Genomic DNA, 20,876 nt, shown 5'->3' with positions numbered 1-20,876 from the left:
ATTGAAGCAAGTTAATCTGCTTTGTACTGGGCAGATGGGTGACTTTTCTTGATCTGCTGTAACCAAACTGGGCAGCAGAAATGGCCCAAGCCAGCAAACGCGCCAGCAATCCATTCTTGAGGGCACCCAAATATGGTCTTTACAGGAAGTCCTTCATACAACATCCGGAGCATATCAAAGCCTTCCCGCTGCTTATCTTGAAACTTTTTCTCCCAGGTGATACGTGATTAGGAGTTGTTGTTTACATTGCGAATTTGTGACGAGAAGGGATAGTACAAGTAATACATTCTCGGTGAATACAGGTAGTCTCTACACGATATTCCAAATCCGTACGAGGGCTCCGGCTTGATCAATAAGAAAAACCATGGATGAATGTCGTTAAGACTCCGTTGTTTGTAGCCGGCGCCAAGATTTGAGGCTCAATCCCGGAATATCTATTCGCCGAGCTGCTGATCAAGTCACTCGATCCAATCAGGAAATGCACTGCGAGCCGCGTTGAGCCTCAGTTCATCCGATATCTCTAGTTGAGGAATTATTTTGTGATCCATTCGTATATAGAATACTCTCATCGATGATCTACAAAGGTTGTATATATCCTCATCCAAGGTGCAGACCTTTTTTGAGAGTAGTCTCCACCTTTCGATGTCGGGTCCTTCCCACGGACCATTTACTGGATAGCAGCACAACACCAGAAACCTAAAGCAAAGCAAGCAACGACGACGTGGACTCTCCCGATACATCACACTCATCTACCACTCAACAAGCAGTTCAGCTGGCCGAATACGAACGACGGGTTCTTCTCGGACTAACGCAACCCCCATACGCTTCACGATGAAGAGGGCGCCAGCTACACATCCTCGCCGGATATATCGATATGCTGCAGTCAGTCGCTTGTTGACGCGCCGTTGGACGAGACCGCCAGCCCTGGGGAGGACTGGCACCGCGACGAATCGCCCGGGAAAATCTGGAGATGTCGGGGAATTACGTGAGTAGAACGAAACTTTGGTATTTATTATATTGTCCTAATACGTCCCCCCCTTGCATGGAGAGTCCGGTCCGGTCCCAATGCCTTCGTTGATAAATGCTTCTTCTGCTCCGGCCAGATGCATATAGGTACCAGACTTGTCTCATCAAATATCAATATTCAGCACTCCATGATTAGCTGTATCTGCGAGATTTTGTGGTCCAGGTACTGGCTACCCGGGTGGAATTCGCTGGCTGGTCCAGCGGACATTAGATAGATGATCACGTGTGGGTCATGTGCTGCAAGAACATGTTGAAGTATACTTAGACAGACAGCTAACAGCGCTACCCAAGGAGACATCCGCAGTCCTCCCAGACGGCGGAACTACCATTCCGAAAGGCTTAGCGACGCCCAAGATGATATACCGTTGTCGAAAAAAATGATCGAAGCTGCCGCCACAGCGTTCGCAAGCATCGTCGTCCTCGGAACAGGATTTGGTACCGGCGGGTACTTGTATCACAAGTTCTACAAGTGGCTAGTTATCCACAAGATGGAAGGCGCCTTTAAACCTGGAGATCCCGTTCTCGAACTTGCGGCAATAGGCAAGCAAATCCCAAACTCCATTACCTCGCCACCGCTAGCTCGAAAATCAGACGAGCACTGGATCCTGCGAGACGAGCAGGCCAAGATAGATGATATCGTTAATGGATCTTTAAGGGGTCACTACCATCTCCTGATCGGAGAAAAAGGAACAGGCAAATCAAGCATGCTGCTGGACGCCATGCAAAAGGTCGACGGCGAGGGATGCAGTATGTTTGAAGCCCACGCCGACCTAGAGATCTTCCGCACTCGGCTAGGAAAGGCCCTAGACTTCGAGTTTCATGAGGACTACATTGGGTCTTACTTCTCTGAACGCGGGCCAAGAGAGAGCACCGCTCTCCTCGACATTGAACGTGCATTCAACAAGCTCGAGAAAGTGGCTCTGAAGCGCCGCAAAAAACTCGGTAAACCCTTGATCGTGATTATCAATTCTGTGCATCTCCTCCGCGACAACGACGACGGTCGGGATCTCCTCGAGCTCCTACAGCAGCGAGCTGAACAATGGGCAGCCAGTAACCTCGTGACGATGGTCTTCAACAGCGATGACTACTGGGTCTATGAACGGATGAAGCAACTCGCTACCCGAATGGAAATCACTTCCGTTACGGATCTGCCTAAGAACCAAGCCATATCCGCGTTGTCCCGATACAGACTCAAATACTTCAGCGAGAAGCCCGACAAGAAAATCATGGACGAAGTCTACGACCGGGTAGGCGGCCGCCTCACCTTCCTCAACCGCGTCGCCAAGAGCAGAGATATGCTCGAGACATGCGATGCCATTATCGATACCGAGAAGCGCTGGTTTTTGAACCAGTGCTGGATCCTTGGCACTGAAATGGACGACGACGTGATGGATCAACAGAAATATGCCGTGCGTCCCCTTTCCCTCTCCTAGCTCTTTTCCTCTTCATCACTTTCTCTCTTCCAATCCTCCCATTCTCCACTCACATATCCTATAGTCCGCAGCAATGGTCCTAGCCCAAGCCCTCGTTGCCGCTGAGAAATCCCAAGACTCACCCTACGCCTTAACCGACGGCTCCCACCTTATCCCGCAAATCCCGCTGCACAAAGCGCGTCAAATCATGACACGAGCCGACTTTATCAAAGACTATGACCACAATAACTTATTCACAATCACAAGCCAGGCGTACGTGCGGGCGGACAGCGTTCCGATGCAGCGCGCGTTCAGGTCCATCTGTGAAGAAGAGGGCTTCGACGAACATCTTCAGAATACTTTGCAGAGAATCTCGGACATCGAGAGTCTTGGTCGCACAAGGGAAATTGTGGCGAAGGACCTGGTGCTGGGGGGCAAGTATAAGTTTTCATTGAAGGATGGAGAGAAGAAGGGGGAGAAGGTCACGGAGGTAGTGCTGGACATGCCGCCTGAGGATGATAGTGATGATGATGAGAAGAAGTAGAGGCAAGACTTGGGAAGGACTGACGGCCTTTCCTACATTAAGGATGGCTGGGTGCACTGATACATGGGTGTATATATTTCATTTGTACTTATATGTAGGATGTGTAGGATATTTATATATAGTCCAGACGAAAATGCAGATTCCATTGTGTCCAGACTATGTTTTCCGTCCCGTAACCCTCCTTCCTTGCCCCGTTCCAGGAGATGGCAAGCGGACGTTACGATAAACTCCTTCACTATCCTTCGGAAACCTATCCCTCTTGTTTTTGTACCGGGAGCAACGCCATGAAGGAGCTGGGATGCCGTGAATGTATCCTCTCACCTCCAGTCATCTCTTTTAATTATCCCCCTCAATCATTACCACTACCACTGGAAAGTCCACTATATTTCCTTTCTGCACCTAGAATTCACGCCACACCATACCAGCACCACATCCCAATCCGCCTACGTTCAACGTTGTATACAGCGCATTAAAAGTGCCAACCACAACCAATCATATCGACTGCGAATTAACACATCTATTTCCTTTCCTACCCAGATATTTAGTACGCCAGTCAGTCTGTCAGCCAGTAATTCAAGATGCCATAATTAATTTAAACCCAATTAAGCAAGGTTATCGCCTTACGAACAGTTACCCGCCGCTCCGTTTAAAGGAATAATGGGGGCTGTCGTAGTCGTATCATTCCCCGGTCGTGCGGCTAAGTTTTCGGGCATTCTCTCCGGCCGGGGTATGGGTTTTTCCAAGGCTGTTTTCGACGCTGTTCTCTAATTTAAGCCTTTCCTGTACCTTTTATATTGATAGGTGCGGTCTCCGAATGCTGCTCACGGCTTAGAATCTGTTTAACTTTTTTTTTGAGGGGTAGCAGGAGGAGGAGTATTTCTAAGCACTCAGATGTTAGGACAACACTACGAATAATCCAGTAGGTATGCATGCAGAACTTTCACGAAAGGCCGATACTAGATGGTTGAGAATAACATTACACTTGGCAACATCATCTTCTTCTGACGTTGCAATATAAACTATAAGCTAGTTTTCTAGCTCCTCCAAGGTGTTTCTATTTCCCACTGGATTGACGGAAACACTTATGGATTGCGAGTAAAAAAAAAAAAAGTATTGACATTCAAAGAAAAAGTCATTGAATGTGTTGCTCGGGGTGAAAGAAGTGTTGTTCTCTCCTACATTGGCTGATACGTGTCTTTTGAGAACGCTACGCTGGCTTTGGATGCCGAATTTTTTTTCTAGCGATCTTTGTATTCACTGAAGGTTTGGATATCACGCCTTTATGATAGCTGTCTTTTTTTGGTGATGGCCGAGTGGAGACTGCGGGAATCAAGGCTATTCGTAACATACTTATTGTCCCGACGACACGTCCAAAATTCTGTTGTGACCTAGACAGATCCCAAGGTCATAGCAAATTTCCATCTCTACGCCAGCGACGTATCATGCAGGGACGAAGGAGAGTCGTAGTGACTGAGACAAGCCAACCCTTCCAACCATCACATGCAAGGACGGTGATTGACGCGGCCTTGATATTACTGCCAGATTGCTAAATAGCGTATCGAAGTCTCGAATAAATATCCATGATAGGGAAGAGGTCAGATTGAGTTGATGGCAGCAGTATATAGCTATGGCAGCAGTAGCTCCTGGATTTATAGCTGCCAATAATGAAAGATCCTTCACTTTAAAAGACAAACACCGTGTTGACGTCGCATGATTGGGCATTCCTGGCCGATACAGAGAGACGTTCTTGCGCGCCAGGCTTAGGACTTATTCATTCGATTCAAGCATAGCTCGTTTCTTGCTCCAGTAGGGTTGTCCAAGATAATTTGTAGGAGCTTTTGTATGTTTCTGGGAGAGCATTGAGAGGTCATTGATTACCTAACGGGGTAGATGGGTCAGGGTAGAGTGAGCTGATGATATTGACACTTGCACGAAATGAGATCGGTATCAAGGTCTGATTCTGAGAGCCGAAACTAGCCCACTCTCATTATGAAAATGTATGTTCTGGAAATGGCGGTCTCGCCATAGAGTCTGACTATTATGAAGTGAAGCGAAGGAAGTAATTTTCGTTTTGATAGGACCGAGCGAGTAAGGTGAAAGGGCCACTTGAGAACTTTAGGTGCGCTCGGAGCTGAATTTAGACACCGTACAATGATGGCTACTTCTCATATTGGCAAGATAGAGAAGTGATGGTCCCACTCAATTATCATTACTATCACTATGCCCAGGCTCATTGAAGCGTGAATATGCAATTCTGCGACAAGTTAGGAAGGATGGAGTAGTGCTGAACTGATTCGCCTATGGCTTGGCAAAATTGGCATAAAGGAAGCCCTGCGTACATACGAGAAAGCTACTAAGGAAGACATGAAATGGTTTTACAAAGTCTCAGACTAAGGCTTACTTATGAGACGGGAATATAGAGGTTATATGCCGATAAGATTCCTGATGGCAGTATTTAAGAACTCGAATCAGGGTTTTGGGATGAGTCGTAGGCCAAATCCAAAACCCGGAGAGAAACAAGGGGAAGACGACGGACCCGAAAGCGGTGAAGAGTATCCGTTTGAATCCAAAGAAGACGTCAGACCAAGAGTGAGCAGACGCCACAGAAGTACACAGGTGATACCGGGGTATGGGAGGGCTGGCCTGAGTACAAACTCAACAAAGGATTTTTATCCGACAGCAGTTGGGCCCTTGACATCCAAATTCAGGTGACTGTGACACTGCTGTAATGACGATCCGCTATCAGAAACGCGTTTTCCTGGCTTACTCTGGACATTGCACACCTTGACGATCCCCATATGAACATATGAGCCCGCACCCGCATTCCAAACTTTTCTAGCCGTTGTGGTTGCATTCTTACCTAGATGAACATCGGAGACTAGGGAAACTAGGAGTAGAGGCAGTGTTATATGCCACAGGAAAAGATAGGAAATTGAATGAGAATCGAGTGGTGATCATGATCAAATGCGAGGCACCATAGTATGGCGATGCTAGAAATAAGCTTTGATTGTGAAGTCGTTGGGTTATTCCCACTCGCACTGAGAACCATACAAGTGCTATAAATCCTACAAGCTAAGCTCCAAGGTACAAGCTAACCCGAACACCCAGACATGGGGACAAGCCCTGATTTTTTGACTGCAAAGAATTACTCCTAATCACACAATACTACGCTACTCATCCAGAAGTTACTACAGTCACATCACAGGACAGAAGTCAACTCATGAACGAGGTTTCCACACGAGGCTATAAAACAACCATTCCAAGTCATGAATTGATCTCTCATGCCGCGCTTGCTGGATCAATACACTCTTCAGCCTTTCAAGCCCTCATGGTATACGTAGTAGACTATCAAGTCTATTACTTGGATGTATCTGCAATATAATTTCTTTAAGTTCTGCAACGTCCTGGAATATTGATCTACAAAAGCAGTATAAGCTTTGACAACGATAGGTTGAATCGCAGCAATGAATTTCGTTACGCGGGGGGGGGGGTGTTTGCTGCGCGTTTGCTACGCGCTTGCCAACGGCCGAGTTTGGGTATACAACTACCCAGAGATGCAGCACAAAAAGACATTAGAGAAGCGAAAAAGATGAGAATTAAGTAGGGAAACAGAAGGTCACACCTATACTAACACAATAGGAAAGGACGTACGTCTTATACTTTATACACAAAAGCACGTCCTTAGTTGCAGATATCTGGTTCTCGAGACAGATCTTGCGTTCCATCGTCATGCGGGTCTCAAAGTGGGTAAGGAATTCTGACGCCGCATTGGGAAAGAGCGGGCCGTTGAGTCGCTGCCATGCAGCTTGGATTCCAAAGGAGACTGGACACAGGCGCGATATTCTCGCTCAAAATTTTCTGGCCTTAACGAAGAAAAGGCCGGAGGGGGAACGGGTACTGTTGACTATACAGTAAAGACACAGGCCAGCATACCGGGTGTTCTATAGCAAGGTAGAGGCCATTCTGCCACGATGGTGCAGAACAGGCTCTATCTTGCCAGCCAGTGATACGGCTTCTGATGTCACGTGACAGGTGGCCTAATAACGGGAGAAGATCAGCCGATGTAATGGAACGGTAAATCTACCGTAAATATGAGAATGAAGCCCGCATGAATCCCATCTTCGATGCCACTTTCAATTCTCGCTTGCAGATGTCGAAACAGAGAATCATAACAAAGGCTCCATTAGGGATATGGAACTTAAATGTGCGGACATCTTGGAATCCGTGGCTTGGCTCTGAAAATTCCGAGTGTTACGGAGGCTGATCTCCAATTTTCAATAGTCGCCTCGTAAATTCTTCGACACGAACGCGATGAGCGGAAAAAAGCAGGAGGGCCAGGAATCTACGGAACCAACCACAAATGCGAAAGAGCCGAAGGAAGAGGGAGAGAAACCGAAACGACAAAAGACAGTACTGGAGCAAGATGAAGAGCTGAAATTGAGGCTGGAGAGCATTTCAGGGGAGGGAGGAGGCGCTGGGGTGGAATACGAGGGTGGCAAAGCAGTGGGCCTGAAAAGAGGGGTGAAGGAAAACATGTTTCGCGTTATCTGAAGATGGGATAAGGGAGGTATTGAGTACGGAAAACTCTCACAGAATTTAGGGAATGTCTTCCAAAACATTAAAGAGCTTCCCAAATTGAGCTCGTGCATCACGTGATATATCAGCGTCATAGACGCGGTGATCGCGCTTTCGCGTCTCTTACTAAGCGAAGCTTGTCAAACAGGAAGCTTTCGTCTAAACCCAACCTCATCATCAGACCAATGCTGCCAAAGTTGTCAATCGAATCTGGCACGTCAGCAACACGGATCGATTACCATCTGGACTCTAAAGAACCCATCAAGCTCTCCAATCTGCAGGCTAAGGTCAGTAAATATTTGCATCGGCTTCGCGCGCAATCGCCTTTCGTCGCAGTTCTCAAGTCGGGCGATTTGCGTCCTCAGCCCATTAACTTCTGCGCAATGTTCGAATTCTTCCAGAAACTGACCACAGAGATAGTCCACAGAACTTCGCCATGCGAGGCAAACGATCTTCTCTGGAGGCTAAGGCCTCACCAGCTCCTAAGAGAGGCACAAAGCGCGCCGCCGCCGCTCCGTCCTCACCTCCGCCGGCCAAGCGCGGCAGAGGCAGACCCAAGAAAATCCAAAAGACTCTCGAGGAGACGATGGGAGGCGCCGAGGATACTGGGATGGATGAAGAAGTCGAGGACGACACGAAGGAGATCGAAAAGCAAATCGCCGGACGTCCAAAGATGAAAGGAAGAGCTCGGGCAAAGAAGGCTGTGGCAACTCGTGAATCGATTGGAGGAGATGATTCTGTCATGGAGGATCGCCCCGAGCTGGCGTCAGTCGATGAAATCCAGGATCTCCCCAAGCAAACAGGACGAAGCCGGGCGAAGGCCAAGACGATAGACAAGAACAACGATTCGAGCGCCAAGGACGTAGTCCCTGAGTCCCCAAAGACGAGAGGCAGAGGTCGAGCGAAGAAGGAGAAGAAGATTGATGAGAATGACGACTCGGTCATGGATAACGGTGCCAACGAGGAAGCTGTCGACGAGGCTGAAGATGAAGCCCCTGAGCCCCCAAAGAGAGGCAGAGGTCGAGCGAAGAAGGAAAAGACGGTTAACAAGAAGGAAAAATCAGTCATTGAAGATAGCGCTGACGAGGAAGCTGTCGATGGGGATGTGGAGGAAGTCCCTGAGCCCCCAAAGACGAGAGGCAGAGGTCGAGCGAAGAAGGAGAAGAAGATTGATGAGAATGACGACTCGGTCATGGATAACGGCGCCAACGAGGAAGCTGTCGACGAGGCTGAAGATGAAGCCCCTGAGCCCCCAAAGAAGAGAGGCAAAGGTCGTGCGAAGGCGCAGAAGATGGAAGAAAATGAAAAATCAGTTATGACGAATGAAGCCGAAGACGATGCTGCTGATGTGAAAGAGGTCGAGATCGCTCCCAAGAAGAGAAGAGGCCGACCTAAGAAGTCGCAGAAGACAAGTGATGATACCAATGCCGTCGAGGACTCTGTGGTAGACAATGGCGTCGATGATGCGAAGGAGAATGGGAAGGAAGTTGCAGAGCCTGCTCTAAAGAAGAAGGCTACTAGAGGCAGAGCAAAGAAGGTAAAGCCAAATGATGAGACGAATGAAGACTCTATCATGGAGAATGGTGTTGAGGATGATAAGGCAATCGCAGAGCAGATTGAGAAAGACACTGCGTCGTCCCCGCCAGTCAAGAAGGCCAGAGGTAGACCCAAGAAGAACCAGAAGACCAATGGCAATGCCGAAGATTCCGTGATTGAAAACGAAGTCGAGGATGGCGCAGATGTTTCCAGACAGCTGGGGGATGAGAATGCATCTTCTCACCCATCTAAGATGTCGACTCCAGCAGCAAAGAAGGGCCGGGGTAGAGTCAAGCAGGCACGAGGAGCAAGTGAGGTCTCAAATTCAGACGCGGAAAACAAGGAGGCCCAGGATGGCAAGGAGCTCTCATATCACATCGATGATCAAACTGATGATGCCCCTGTTGACGCCCAGGCCGACGGAAACATAAACCCGAGATCCATTGCCGACAGTACCGAGGCAATGGATACCGAGGGTAGCCTGGAGATCACGAAGCAAAACAAAGATGTTTCTGAACAGCAGTCTGCCAACGAAGAGAAGGTAGACGATGCTGAGCATGGACCGGCGGCAGGCCATACTTTTGGAGACGAGGGCGCGAGTAAGGTTGCACCCGATGAGTCGTCTCCCGACGGACAGAAGAATGAAAACCATGATGCCGAGACGCCAAAAGACGAGCAAATCGTGGATAACGAAGAGATGAAGGAAGCCAGAGGTCTACCTGAGGGGCCGGAGATAAACGAGTTCAATGATGATAGTGCCGACGTCGAAATGGTCGACGATCATGAAGATCGAAATGAAGAGCTCCTCTTGAAGCACGAGAGCGTTGAAGCGGATGAGAAGCATATTAACGGCCTCGATAGCGACGTTGAGATGGAGCCAGCCCAGGGTCTGGACATTGAGGACGATGATGAGATTGCGAAGCAGATCAACGAATCAAGCGCTCCAAACACCATTGCATGCAAGCAAGAGGACGACGAGGGCGAAAGCACGAAAGTTAAGGACATTGAAGATGACGAGGAAATTTCCAAGCAAATAAACGGTGGATCGTACGAGCTTATGACAGATGGCATTGAGGGCGAGAAGAGAGCATCTGATGAAGTCAATGCTGATACTTCCGATGTCATGAAATCTACAATTCAAGAACAGCAAGCTGCGACCGAGGAAATCAAGAACAACGCCGAGTCCGTCATTGCGGAGGAGAAGCATGAAGCTGGTATGCCAGCTTTTTCCGGCGACCTCAAGCATGATTTTGAGACAAAGACTACGGAGCACCTTGATGGACCAGAAGCTTCAAGCACCCACGGATCTACGCAGGAGGGTAGCGATAAGCGTGAAGTTGCGATTCCATCCTCTTCCAATGACCTCAGGAAGGAATCTGAGATCAAGACTGCTGAGCAGATCGACGAACCAGAAGCTTCAGACACCTATGGATCCAAGGAAGAGGGTGGTGACAAGGGAGAATCTGCTATTCCATCGTTTTCTAACGATCTTACGAATAACTCCGAAAAAAAGATTGCGGAGCAGATTGATCAACCAGAGGCTTCAACAACCCACGGATCCGCGCAAGAGGGTAGCGATAAGCATGAATTTGCTATCACATCGTCTTCTAATGATCTCAAGAATGACTCCGAGAACAAGACTGCCGAACAGATCAACGGGCCAGAAGCTTCAAATACCAATGGATCGAAGCAAGAGGGTAGCGAGAAACGTGAAGCTGCCATTCCATCATCTATCCTGGAGAAGGGCATCATCTACTTCTTCTTCCGTGCTCGCGTTGGTGTTGAGGACCCCAATGGCATTGAGGACGTTGCTCGCAGCTACATCGTTCTCCGCCCTCTTCCACTTGGCGCAAAGCTCGGCGAAGGCCCACTCGAGGACTCTGGAAATGCTCGCCTCCTGGCCTTGCCAAAGAAAATGCTTCCTAAGAGTCGTCAAGATCGTTTCCTGGTATTTGTTGAGCAGCCGAATGCGACGATCAAGGATCTGAGAGAGCAGTTCTCAAGCAACGATTATGCTACCCAGACTTCTGGGTAAGTCACTCCCAATCTTTGATTGCGAAATAAAACTGACAGAAAACAGCACAAGTCACATCCCAGCCGCCACCCCTTTCGCTGAAGGTATCTACGCCATCACCTCCACCGGTCGCGAATCGCACCTCGCATACCACGTTACCATGCCCGCCATTGGCGAAATCCAGAAAGAGCTCGGTCTTAACGAAAAAGGCAGCTATGTTGTCTCGGCCAAGAATCCAAACGCTCCCGGCCCAGCCAACGCAACCCTCGACAACCCAGCACAGTACCCCGAGCATATCCAAAGCAAGTTCCGCAACCTTCGCTGGATGCCCCTCGAGCCCGAGCTGTTGAACTACCAGCACACCCAGTTCTTGATTATCGGTGAGGGATTAGGCGATATGGACAAGGCTGTTGAGGAAATGAGTCGGGACGAGAGAGATGATGAGACGGAGACGCCGGGAGAGGAGATGGCGAAGTTGGAAGAAGAGGACCATAGGCGTGTTCAGCATCTGGAGCAGGATGATCCAATCTTTGCGGACTTGGGGCTGAGCTCGAAGGAGTACCCGAAGATGCAGACGACTTGGTAGATACGGATGGTGAGGTGTGACGATGGATGAATTGGTAGGAGACATGGGAGGGGAGCATTGGCTACTTTGCTTGCTTTTGGCGTCTGGGTTGATTGGGTGGCTGGGATCTGAGTGGACGGATTGATGGATGGATGGATGGATGGATGGATGGATGGTGGATGGATGAATGGTGGATGGATGGATGGATACACGGAATGGCTGTACGATATGGCGAGCTAGCACAAACAGACACACATGAGAAGAAGCTGTAGTAAAGTAAAGTGAAGATTGTGAACAAGGAAACTTGCAATTATTTTTCGTGCAGACTCTGAGACTCTGAGGATTAGGTTGAGACAGCAGCAGCAGTAGTAGTAGTAGTAGTATTAGTAGTAGCGGTAGTATGTGATGAGATGCAAGTTTTTATATATATATATATATATAGCTAGCATCACCCTCTCCTCCTCCTCCTCCTTTCACACCTCTCCCTTTTCTGCCTACCTACCTTTTTTTTTTCTTTTCTTATCTTCTCAATTCAAAAGAAGAATCTAACTCTCACCTACTTACACATTCGATACCATTTAAAGATGAAAAGAAATAAGCGGATCATCGTCGGTTGCCTCAAGTATTATTGTAAAAAAAATACAGTACTTCCTATAGCAAGTCGGAACCAACCAAAGCGGGGGACACCCAGCAACCCGGGACACTTCCGTTCATACTTGTAATAATCGGTAGGAAAAACAGTTTTTCCAAATATATATTATTGTTGTTGTTCTATCGTAGTGCTAAATTTTGATGCAATAATAATCGTACCTACTTTTTGATGTTACAAGTACATACCGTACGTGCGCTATCCGTCACGCAACTTTCTTCAAGATATACACAATAATCGATCGGACTTTTCCTTTGAAAGCATACTCACTTTCTATACTGTCCACGTTTTCATTCAATAAAGGTTTTCCCTTTTTGTGATTTATCGTTCCTCCTATCACAAATTGCAACCACAACAAAGGGGAACTCGGGTAGGGAACGGCTCTCTATATTTGGTAGGGACGCTCTGGGCTTAGCTTGCCACGCGTTTTCTCTGTTTCTAGCAGCTTGCTTGCTGGACCAAGATAAAGCTATTCGCCTTGAATGGGTCAGCTCTGAGAGAGAACCAGTGGAAAATCAGGGCCAAGCTTCGGCCTCCGCTACGCACCTTGATCCTAGAGTCAAGGGCAAACAGAACTAACTGACAAACTGACTAAAAAGCAAGGGACGGTGGGTGGGCTCGCAAAGATCTTTTTTGTAGAGGTTTGATAACTTGGGGTTGTGGACCGCACGCGGTTCCTCTTAATATAGGGGGAATCGGGTCGGAGTCGAGTTGATTCGCTCAGCTCCAGCATTCACTTATGAATACATCCATTATAACATCATGGAAAGAATCATTTCCTTTTCGTGTATTGATCTTTTTTTTTTTCGATTGGCATTTGTGGTTGTTGGAGATATCTAGAAACGAGCAAGGTAGGTAATATTTGGCTTATTTGGAACAGTTTCTTCCGTTATATTTTCACGATACATCGCAATGTTTTGACTCCGCATCTTTATATATTCATCATGTACTCTTTATAAAGCAATGTATTCTTAGCATGGATGTAGATACAGATATTTCACAATGTTATCTACTAATAATTATAATTTGACACAAGTCATTAGTAAAAAGGAAAGTGTCCCGGGTTTGCAGTTGCATGTCCGTCCCGCTTTGGGTGATTCCGAAGTCGCTATATGCAGCCAGTTCGGCAGAATATATATATATACCTATATATATATATACATATTTTCAAATCAAAAATTTCAAGTAAACCGCCGACGATTGCAACCGCTTCTTCCTCTTCTTTTTCTTTTTTCACATCACATCACATCACACCTATTCCCTCCCCTTCCCCCTCCTTCCTCTTTCATCCTCAATCTATCCTTTTAACATATCCCCAATTAACATACGCTACTCCGTATACCCGCTCGCCCGCCAACCTATCAAACATACATACCCCTCGTAATCGATATACTTCACTTCACAATGATCAATAATAAAAACGAGGTTTTTTCCCTGGCGGCCCTCCGCAAGCTCCGAGGCCAAGGGACCTCGCTTCGCAACGGTCGCAGGTACAGTATAAGGCTACCTCCGAGGCTTCTAACACCAACGCTATACCACTTTGAGATAAGAAATGCACTAAAACCGCAAAATGATGTAAGGAAATCATAAGTCAGCTCGGCCGCAGAATAAGATGCAATTCTAAGCTTCAGCCCGGCCGCCAAGCTGAAACCTACGGCCCTCCGCAAGCTACGGAGTAAGTTTTTCCAGACTTCGCGGTAAAGTACTCGATTGAGTATAGATCCCGTCTATTCCTGCAGATAATCTTTTTTCCATACTACGTACTAGTACTACGTCGCAGGCGTAAGTATTACCCCTCGAGGGTAAGGAAAACAGGGGGTTTAAAGTGGAAACCAAACTTTTAAGGCACCCTCGAGGGGTAATACTTAGGCCTGTACCGTGGTACATTCCACAGGTGTCGCCTCTTAGCCTCTTCCGAGGATTGAAAACTCTCTTTTACACAACTCAATTTAACGCTTTCCCCTTCGATTCTTGTGCGCGCTCGCTCGCAGTTCTATTACACTTTGGGGAGAACCTCTTTCGCAAGTGCATGTTATTCGGTCGTGGTCGTAGAACTCTCGTTTCTTGAGCTTAATAGTGCGACTTGACGTCGCAACTTTAGGGGCCCTTTCCATAGAGTTGCGACGTCAAGTCCCACTACTTCCACATTCCATCGAGTACTTCGAGCCTAGTTCGAACGAGGGTGTTTTGCGTTTTCGGTAAAATCGAGCAGGTAAAGAATCGGCCGGAAAAAAAAAACCGAAAGGATTGCGGATTTAAAGGCAATTGGAGCAATAGCGGGCTTACGTAGTATATACTACTTGCTCTCGTCATAGGTACTCACTAGGTACACCTGTCCCCGCCGTCCCTATCCCCATCCCCATCCCCTCCCTGTCTCCCCCTTCCCTAACCCTCCAAAATAAGCCTCAAAAAATCCGGTCAAACTCCTACTATCAACAGCAGAGAGAAACATATCTATCTTCTCTAAAGATTTTCAAAGATCTGTAAAGAGAGAAACAGACGGACGGACGCACGGACGCCGCATCCATAAATGGGTTTACCGATGACGATAATGATGATAACGATGATGATGAAATTGGGATTTTTTAGACTGCTCAGACTGCTCAGACTGCAAACTATAAATGATGGATCCTCTATCAAAGAGAAGAAAAGAAGAACAAGAGCGAAAAGAAAGAGAGAGAGGAGAAGGAGAGAAAGAAAAAGAGAGAAAGAGAGAGAACAAGCGAGGAAGGGGAGAGCAAAAAGGGGGAAAAGAAGGAATGAAAAAAAGAGCACTGAAAGGGAAAAAGGGAAAGAGGGAAAGAGGAAAAGAAAAGAAAAGAAATAAAAAAAGGAAGATAAAAGAGGGAGATGCCATGTTACGGCCGAGCAAAAGTAGTCTTCTACTAGCTAGCTACCAATCTATACGCTACCTACTGTGAGAGAAAGACGAGGAGGGGAGAACTACCTACCGTACCTACAGTCCAAGGCCGAGAGTACCGGTATATGGTACGCTACGGTACCATGCATCCCCTACCCTACCCAGGGTGGGACATCATGTGATCTCAGCTGACTAATCCAACCTCTTAAATCCCTTGCCAAGACCGTAAACACTACCTAATGCGTCCGCGCAGTTGCAAGTCAAGTTGAGTTGACTAGTATTCCGTAATTAATCTTTTTGGCTCTTACAATACAGTACTGCGTATATTAGAGTTATCCAGCAGGCCTAGCCAAGAGTGAAGCTAAGAGAAGCCAATCGTTGTTATCGTTAGTACTACGTAGATTCGTCAAATATCCGAAGGCCGAGTGAAGAAGGTTGCCTTGCTTTTACTCTCCGGATTTGATATCGCGAGACTTTCTGTCAGGAACCGCTACGTCCTACTACTACTTTATTAGAGCGCTCGTAGCTACTGCGTAGTTCGAAAGGTCGTTCGTTATACACGCATAAAAAAACATGCTTCGACTCACAGTAAGTAAGCTACTACCGGTACTACTACCTACGTACGTACGTAGCCAGTCAGTCAGTCAGTCAGTCAAAACACTCTTGCGCGCAGACCGTCCGCGCTGGCGATTCAAGAATCGGGTGAATTTTAAGTAACCATGACCAGCACCAAAAATGCAAGGTATCGGCGAACTCAGAACGGTATACTACGTACTAGTACGTACGTATATATATATGCTTTTTTGAAGATTATGAATCCGGCTTCGCTTAAAGTGCACTCTGAAGTATAAGTAGCAGTAGTTACTTAAACTTCAGAGGCGTCGCTTAGAGTGCACTCTGAAGTATAAGGAGCAGTACTTTCCTCACTTAAACTTCAGAGGCTTCGCTTCGCTTATAAATAAAAAATAAAAAATTAATAAATAAATAAAATAAAATAAAATAAAATAAAGTTATTAAAGTACCTACTCCTTTCAAAGAAGATCTTTACCCTTTTGAAAGAAGGGCTCCACGTCCCATTTTTTTTCTTCTACGCGTCGTATCCGATATGGCTACCATGTCGGTGGTCGTTGCATTTCCGAGCGGGGCCACTTGGCCTCTGCCCGGTTTCGACTAGAAGAAAAAATCGAGGGGTCCGATAAGTAGTAGTATGAAAAGGACGTACTACGTACCTACCTAGGTACTCGAGGATCTGGTTGCGAGTCTGCGAGTCAGCTGCCAGAGCGGCAGGTTAAGCAAGGACGTATGGCAGGCTTAGCAGGGTCGGCAAGCTCGGCAGCGTGTGTAAGGCTAAATAAGGCCTTTTTTCAATCGCAGCTACTACTTCTACTACAAGTACAGTACAGTACTGAAAGTGATTGGGTGGCGGGCTTTGGCTAAGCAGCAGTCCTTACTTACGTAGTACTTAGAGGCGGAGGCGGGAGGAAAAGCATATCGGTCATCGGCTGAGTGACTGGAGCAGGACCAAAGAGAGAGAGAGAAAGCGATTAGGTTCGAGAGGTTTTTCTTTCCGGCAAGCGTGGTCTTGGCAGCCTTATCCTCTCTGTGTACAAGTACGAACAAGTACGGTATGAATCCCTCGTGGGGCCGTCGCTGGTACGTATGCGTGGAAGTTGTGAGGTTGAAGTTCGGCAAGGGAGCTGGGAAGAAGGATTCCGAAGCTAGCGGAAGGAGTGGAATTGGCGTGGTTCTACAGCTTAGCAGATCACAAAAAAAGAAAAAAAGAAAAGAAAAAAAAAAAGAAAAGGGGAGGGGAGGTGCAACGCTCGATAAAGCTGACAGGCCAAGAGGTGTCGAGAGGCTTGATCAGGTGTAGAATAGCTTAATAGAGAGCTTCGCGTCTTATCGCAAGAAAGGGGTTCCGAACGGACTGCAGCACAAGCAATCTAAGCGAAGGTGAGAGTCGCACCGCAACGGCAGAGGTTCGGAGGGGGTCTAGGTACTAGGTAGCTACTACTACTAGCTTTCTGGCGGACTGAGATCCGCAAGGGGGTTTGATCGCGGCACTTAGACTTCAGAGGAACGTCGGAGCCGGTGTCACTTGAAAGGACCCTTGGGTTGCAGCCGAGCCGGTTTAAAGTATATTGAGAAAACGGGGTGGAGACGTAGTACTAGGTAGGTACTGTACCTATTACCATGCTTCGCGCTTCGCAGCGAAGGCGGTCGGTCGGTCGGTCTTTCTTTGTGTAACAGCTAAGGAAAGGTAGTATGGTACCGTCCTAGTACCGTAGTCGCGGCTCATCTGTACGCTACGTACTGTAGGGTGAAGGAAAGACGAGGAGGCACGCACGAACTATGATACAAGGCCGAGAGAGTACGTGCATCCCCCAAGGCGGGATGTCATATGACCACGGCTGACTAATCAACCCCCTGACCCCTTGCCAGGACCGTAACATGCTGAAGGGTTTCGTAGGAGGTAGTAGTAGGTACGTAGTACCTTCTTACGTCGTACTTGGTATACCTTCTCAGACCTTCTTCGTTTGTATACCGTACTTCTGTATCGTATCTTATCGTATAGTATGTATAGCTTAAAGGCACCTACCTACCTACCTCACCTCTCTTTCACCCCACCCCACCTCACCTACCTCACCACACCTCGCACGCACTCATCGCGTACTCCAAACTCCATACTCCATATAAACAAAACAAATAAACCCCCCCACCCCTCCCCAAAAAAACGTAAAAAAATTCTCCGCCTCCCGCTCCGCTCCGCTCCGTTCGGTTCGGAAGAAGAAGAACGAAGGTAATCAACAACACACACACATCATCCTATCATCCTATCCTCTTATCATCCTATCCCACTATCCCACCGCCGAGAAAAGAAATCCGATCCATCTCATCCCATCTCATCCATCTCATCCCATCCCATCTCATCCTATCCTATTTTATCTCGCTTCATTTCCCTTTCCCTTTCCCGTTTCCCTTTCCCTTCTCGCACAACTGAAAAAAAAAAAAAAAAAAAAAAAAAAAAAAAAAAGGAATGTGAATTCGATGTTATTATATTAGGATTAAAAGATCTGAAAGACCACAGACCCACAGACCCAAAGGTCGAACGACCTAAAGACCACAGACATAAGCACACAGACCCAAAGACTTAAAGACCAAAGACCACAAACCCAAAGCACACGGACCCAAAGACCCAAAGACCCAAAGAGAAACAAACACGTATAAACAGATCTCTAGATAAATACCTACGTAAAAGTGAGAGAAGTGTATATCTATAGCATTACATTACATTACATCACATTCCATTCCATTATTCCATTCCACCACAACCAAACCAACCATACCAACCAACCCAACCCAACCCCACAACCATACCAACCCTATCAACCCCATCAACCAACCAACCAACCCCATCAACCAAGCCAACCAAACCAACAATCTCAGCAGCGTAGAAACAAACCACCACCTAATAACCTACCAATCCCCAATCCCCAATCCCGCACCTGAAGCTTAAACCAAGCTTAAAACCAAGCCTCAAAACCAAATAATACCAACATGAGAAGAAAAAAGAAGAGCAGGTCTATATTGATGATATAAATGTATATACACACACACACACACACACACACACACACACATATGTACACAACACACACACACATATATACACACACACACGCACACGCACACGCACACGCACACGCACACGCACACAAATATATACATATATATACACACGCACTCTCAGTATTAGTATGTAAAGCGCAAAGCCAGATCCCTTTCCCACCCCCCCAAAAATAATGAAGCCACTTCCAGAGTCAATCGATCAAAGGAAAAAAAGAAGAAAAAAAAGGAGAGACAAATAAACAACATGAGAGGTTCCAAGTATTAGGGGGTCATTCCCACGTCCCTCGGGTATCGTATCTCCTCCTTCAGGTTGAGAGACGGAAAAGAAAAAAAAATAAAAAATTCCTCCTTCTCGTCATATTGACGTCCCTTTTTTTTTTCTTTCCCCTCCAAACCATTGTCGGAGGCTTCCCTGGGCTGGTGCTGCGGCTAGACAGTACACGGCAACAGCCCAGTCCCAAGAACACAGGGTTACATAGATACAATAAATTCACCTCTCCCCCCCCCCCCGGCCCGGCATCTCGCTCTCTGTACAGTACAGCTACGCAGCGCCCGACGGCCGGTCCTGCGTCACGCCCCGCTGCCATGTCCGGACGTCGGACACTAGTAGTTGTACCGGTAGCAGAAGATCTCGGTCCCGATCCGGACCCCTCCGAGCGTGTTGATGATGCTCCGGATAGGGACATTCGGACGGACACCTCCCATCTCGATGATGGTGTCGAGCGTCAGCGGTCTGCCGTCGGGGCCGTTGCCGTTGACCGAGGTGGCGCCGCGGACGTTCTGCCAGATGCGGAAGCCGTGGTCCACGAACAGGTGGTGCATGAAGAAGATCGGGTCGTTGGGAGCGGCGGCGACGTCCGACATGACGGCACCGATGCCGTTGTGGCCATAGGCGTGGGGTCTGCACACGTGGGGGGTTAGTCTGGGGGCTCGGGTTCGGGGAGACACGACGGGGGGAGCCGCGGGGGGGACGCATGACACGGGAGAAGAAGCATGTGGGAAAAAGGGGAGAAGTCACGTACCCTCCCTCGGCACAACTGGCCATCTCGACGTAGGTCGCACGGGAGTTGCACAGGTCGACGTAGGCCTTGCTGACCTGCGCCGTCAACTGCTCGTTCAGGGCCCGGGTCAGGCAGTGGGCGCGGTTGGACTGGCCGGGGCCGACGTTGAGGGTGATGCCGCCAAAGGCGCCGCTGTTGATACACCAGCCCTGGCCGTTGGCCTGGGCCGGGAGCAGGTTGCCGAAGTAGGGCTGGGTGAACAGGGTGCTCTGGGCGAACCGGCCGGCATCCAGCGTCTCGTCCCACCACGGGAAGGCGCGGTTGAAGCCGCACTCGGCCCGCAGCACCTGCTCGAAGGTCCAGACGTAGTAGCGATGCCAGAGCAGGAAGATGGCGTTGCCGTGCACCCGGGGCGTGTTGATCTGGTGCAGGCGCACCAGGTCCTCGTAGCGGTTGGCGGCCGGGGGGAAGTTGCCCGACGGCGGGCGGTTCATCAGGCAGCGGATGGCCACCATGAGGGCCTGCCGGTCCCGGGTCGAGTAGGACCTCCACTCGAAGCGCATGTTGGGCGAGGCGGCGCAGGACTGGGCGCTGGCCGAGGAGACGAGGTCGGCGGCGGAGCCCTCGGAGATCAGGTCGATGGCGTGGGTCGTGTCGAACTCGAGCCCGACCAAATCCTTGCCGGCCTTGGCGTCGTCGAAAGGGAGCAGTTTGGCCTGGGTCGGCACGAAGGCCGAGGCGGGCAGGGCGGGGGCTTTCGGAACCGTGGCCGCCGCCGCACCCGCGGAGCAGGAGAGGGCGGCGGCAGCGGCGAGGTGAAGAAGAGAAGATCGCATGGCGACGGGTACAGGCCGAGTATTAAATTATATAGATCAAGGCACGTTGGGTTCGGGTCCGGCGTGGTGCAGGACGGTCCGGGACTTGCAGGTTCCCCGGAGACAACTGAGCGCGGGACCCCAGGTGTACTGGCGTGTAATGGTAGGAGGTACAGATGAGAGTGTGATGGTGGGTGTCGGTGAGTCGAGTAATGCGACCAGGTGAGAATAGAGATAGATAAGACTGAT

General features: G+C 48.6%; 4 protein-coding genes across 4 annotated transcripts; 3 read left to right on the top strand and 1 right to left on the bottom strand.

The window, feature by feature from the left end:
* Nucleotides 1–831: 831 nt before the first annotated feature.
* L3040_003845 (uncharacterized protein) lies at nt 832–2,982 on the top strand (the record flags this gene model as incomplete). Its single annotated transcript, XM_066156561.1, has 3 exons — nt 832–985; nt 1,318–2,435; nt 2,524–2,982. 3 exons carry the CDS (start codon nt 832–834, stop codon nt 2,980–2,982), a joined length of 1,731 nt encoding a protein of 576 aa, XP_066012142.1.
* A 4,150-nt stretch (nt 2,983–7,132) lies between these two features.
* L3040_003844 (uncharacterized protein) lies at nt 7,133–7,533 on the top strand (the record flags this gene model as incomplete). Its single annotated transcript, XM_066156560.1, has 2 exons — nt 7,133–7,186; nt 7,264–7,533. The coding sequence occupies 2 exons, from the start codon at nt 7,133–7,135 to the stop codon at nt 7,531–7,533; spliced, it is 324 nt and encodes a 107-aa protein (XP_066012141.1).
* Nucleotides 7,534–7,742: 209 nt separating this feature from the next.
* On the top strand, nt 7,743–11,693 carry L3040_003843 (uncharacterized protein; the record flags this gene model as incomplete). The annotated part of the gene is made up of 4 exons (XM_066156559.1): nt 7,743–7,774; nt 7,839–7,844; nt 7,978–11,124; nt 11,174–11,693. The coding sequence occupies 4 exons, from the start codon at nt 7,743–7,745 to the stop codon at nt 11,691–11,693; spliced, it is 3,705 nt and encodes a 1,234-aa protein (XP_066012140.1).
* A 7,721-nt stretch (nt 11,694–19,414) lies between these two features.
* On the bottom strand, nt 19,415–20,648 carry L3040_003842 (uncharacterized protein; the record flags this gene model as incomplete). The annotated part of the gene is made up of 2 exons (XM_007294548.1): nt 19,415–19,712; nt 19,834–20,648. 2 exons carry the CDS (start codon nt 20,646–20,648, stop codon nt 19,415–19,417), a joined length of 1,113 nt encoding a protein of 370 aa, XP_007294610.1.
* Nucleotides 20,649–20,876: the final 228 nt, after the last annotated feature.

The sequence above is a fragment of the Drepanopeziza brunnea genome (genome assembly GCF_022702325.1).
Source record: "Drepanopeziza brunnea f. sp. 'multigermtubi' strain 214-2 chromosome Unknown ctg5, whole genome shotgun sequence".
Classification (NCBI taxonomy): Eukaryota; Fungi; Ascomycota; class Leotiomycetes; order Helotiales; family Drepanopezizaceae; genus Drepanopeziza; species Drepanopeziza brunnea.
Note: the sequence above shows the minus strand (reverse complement) of the source record. Positions and strands in the feature narration are given on the sequence as shown.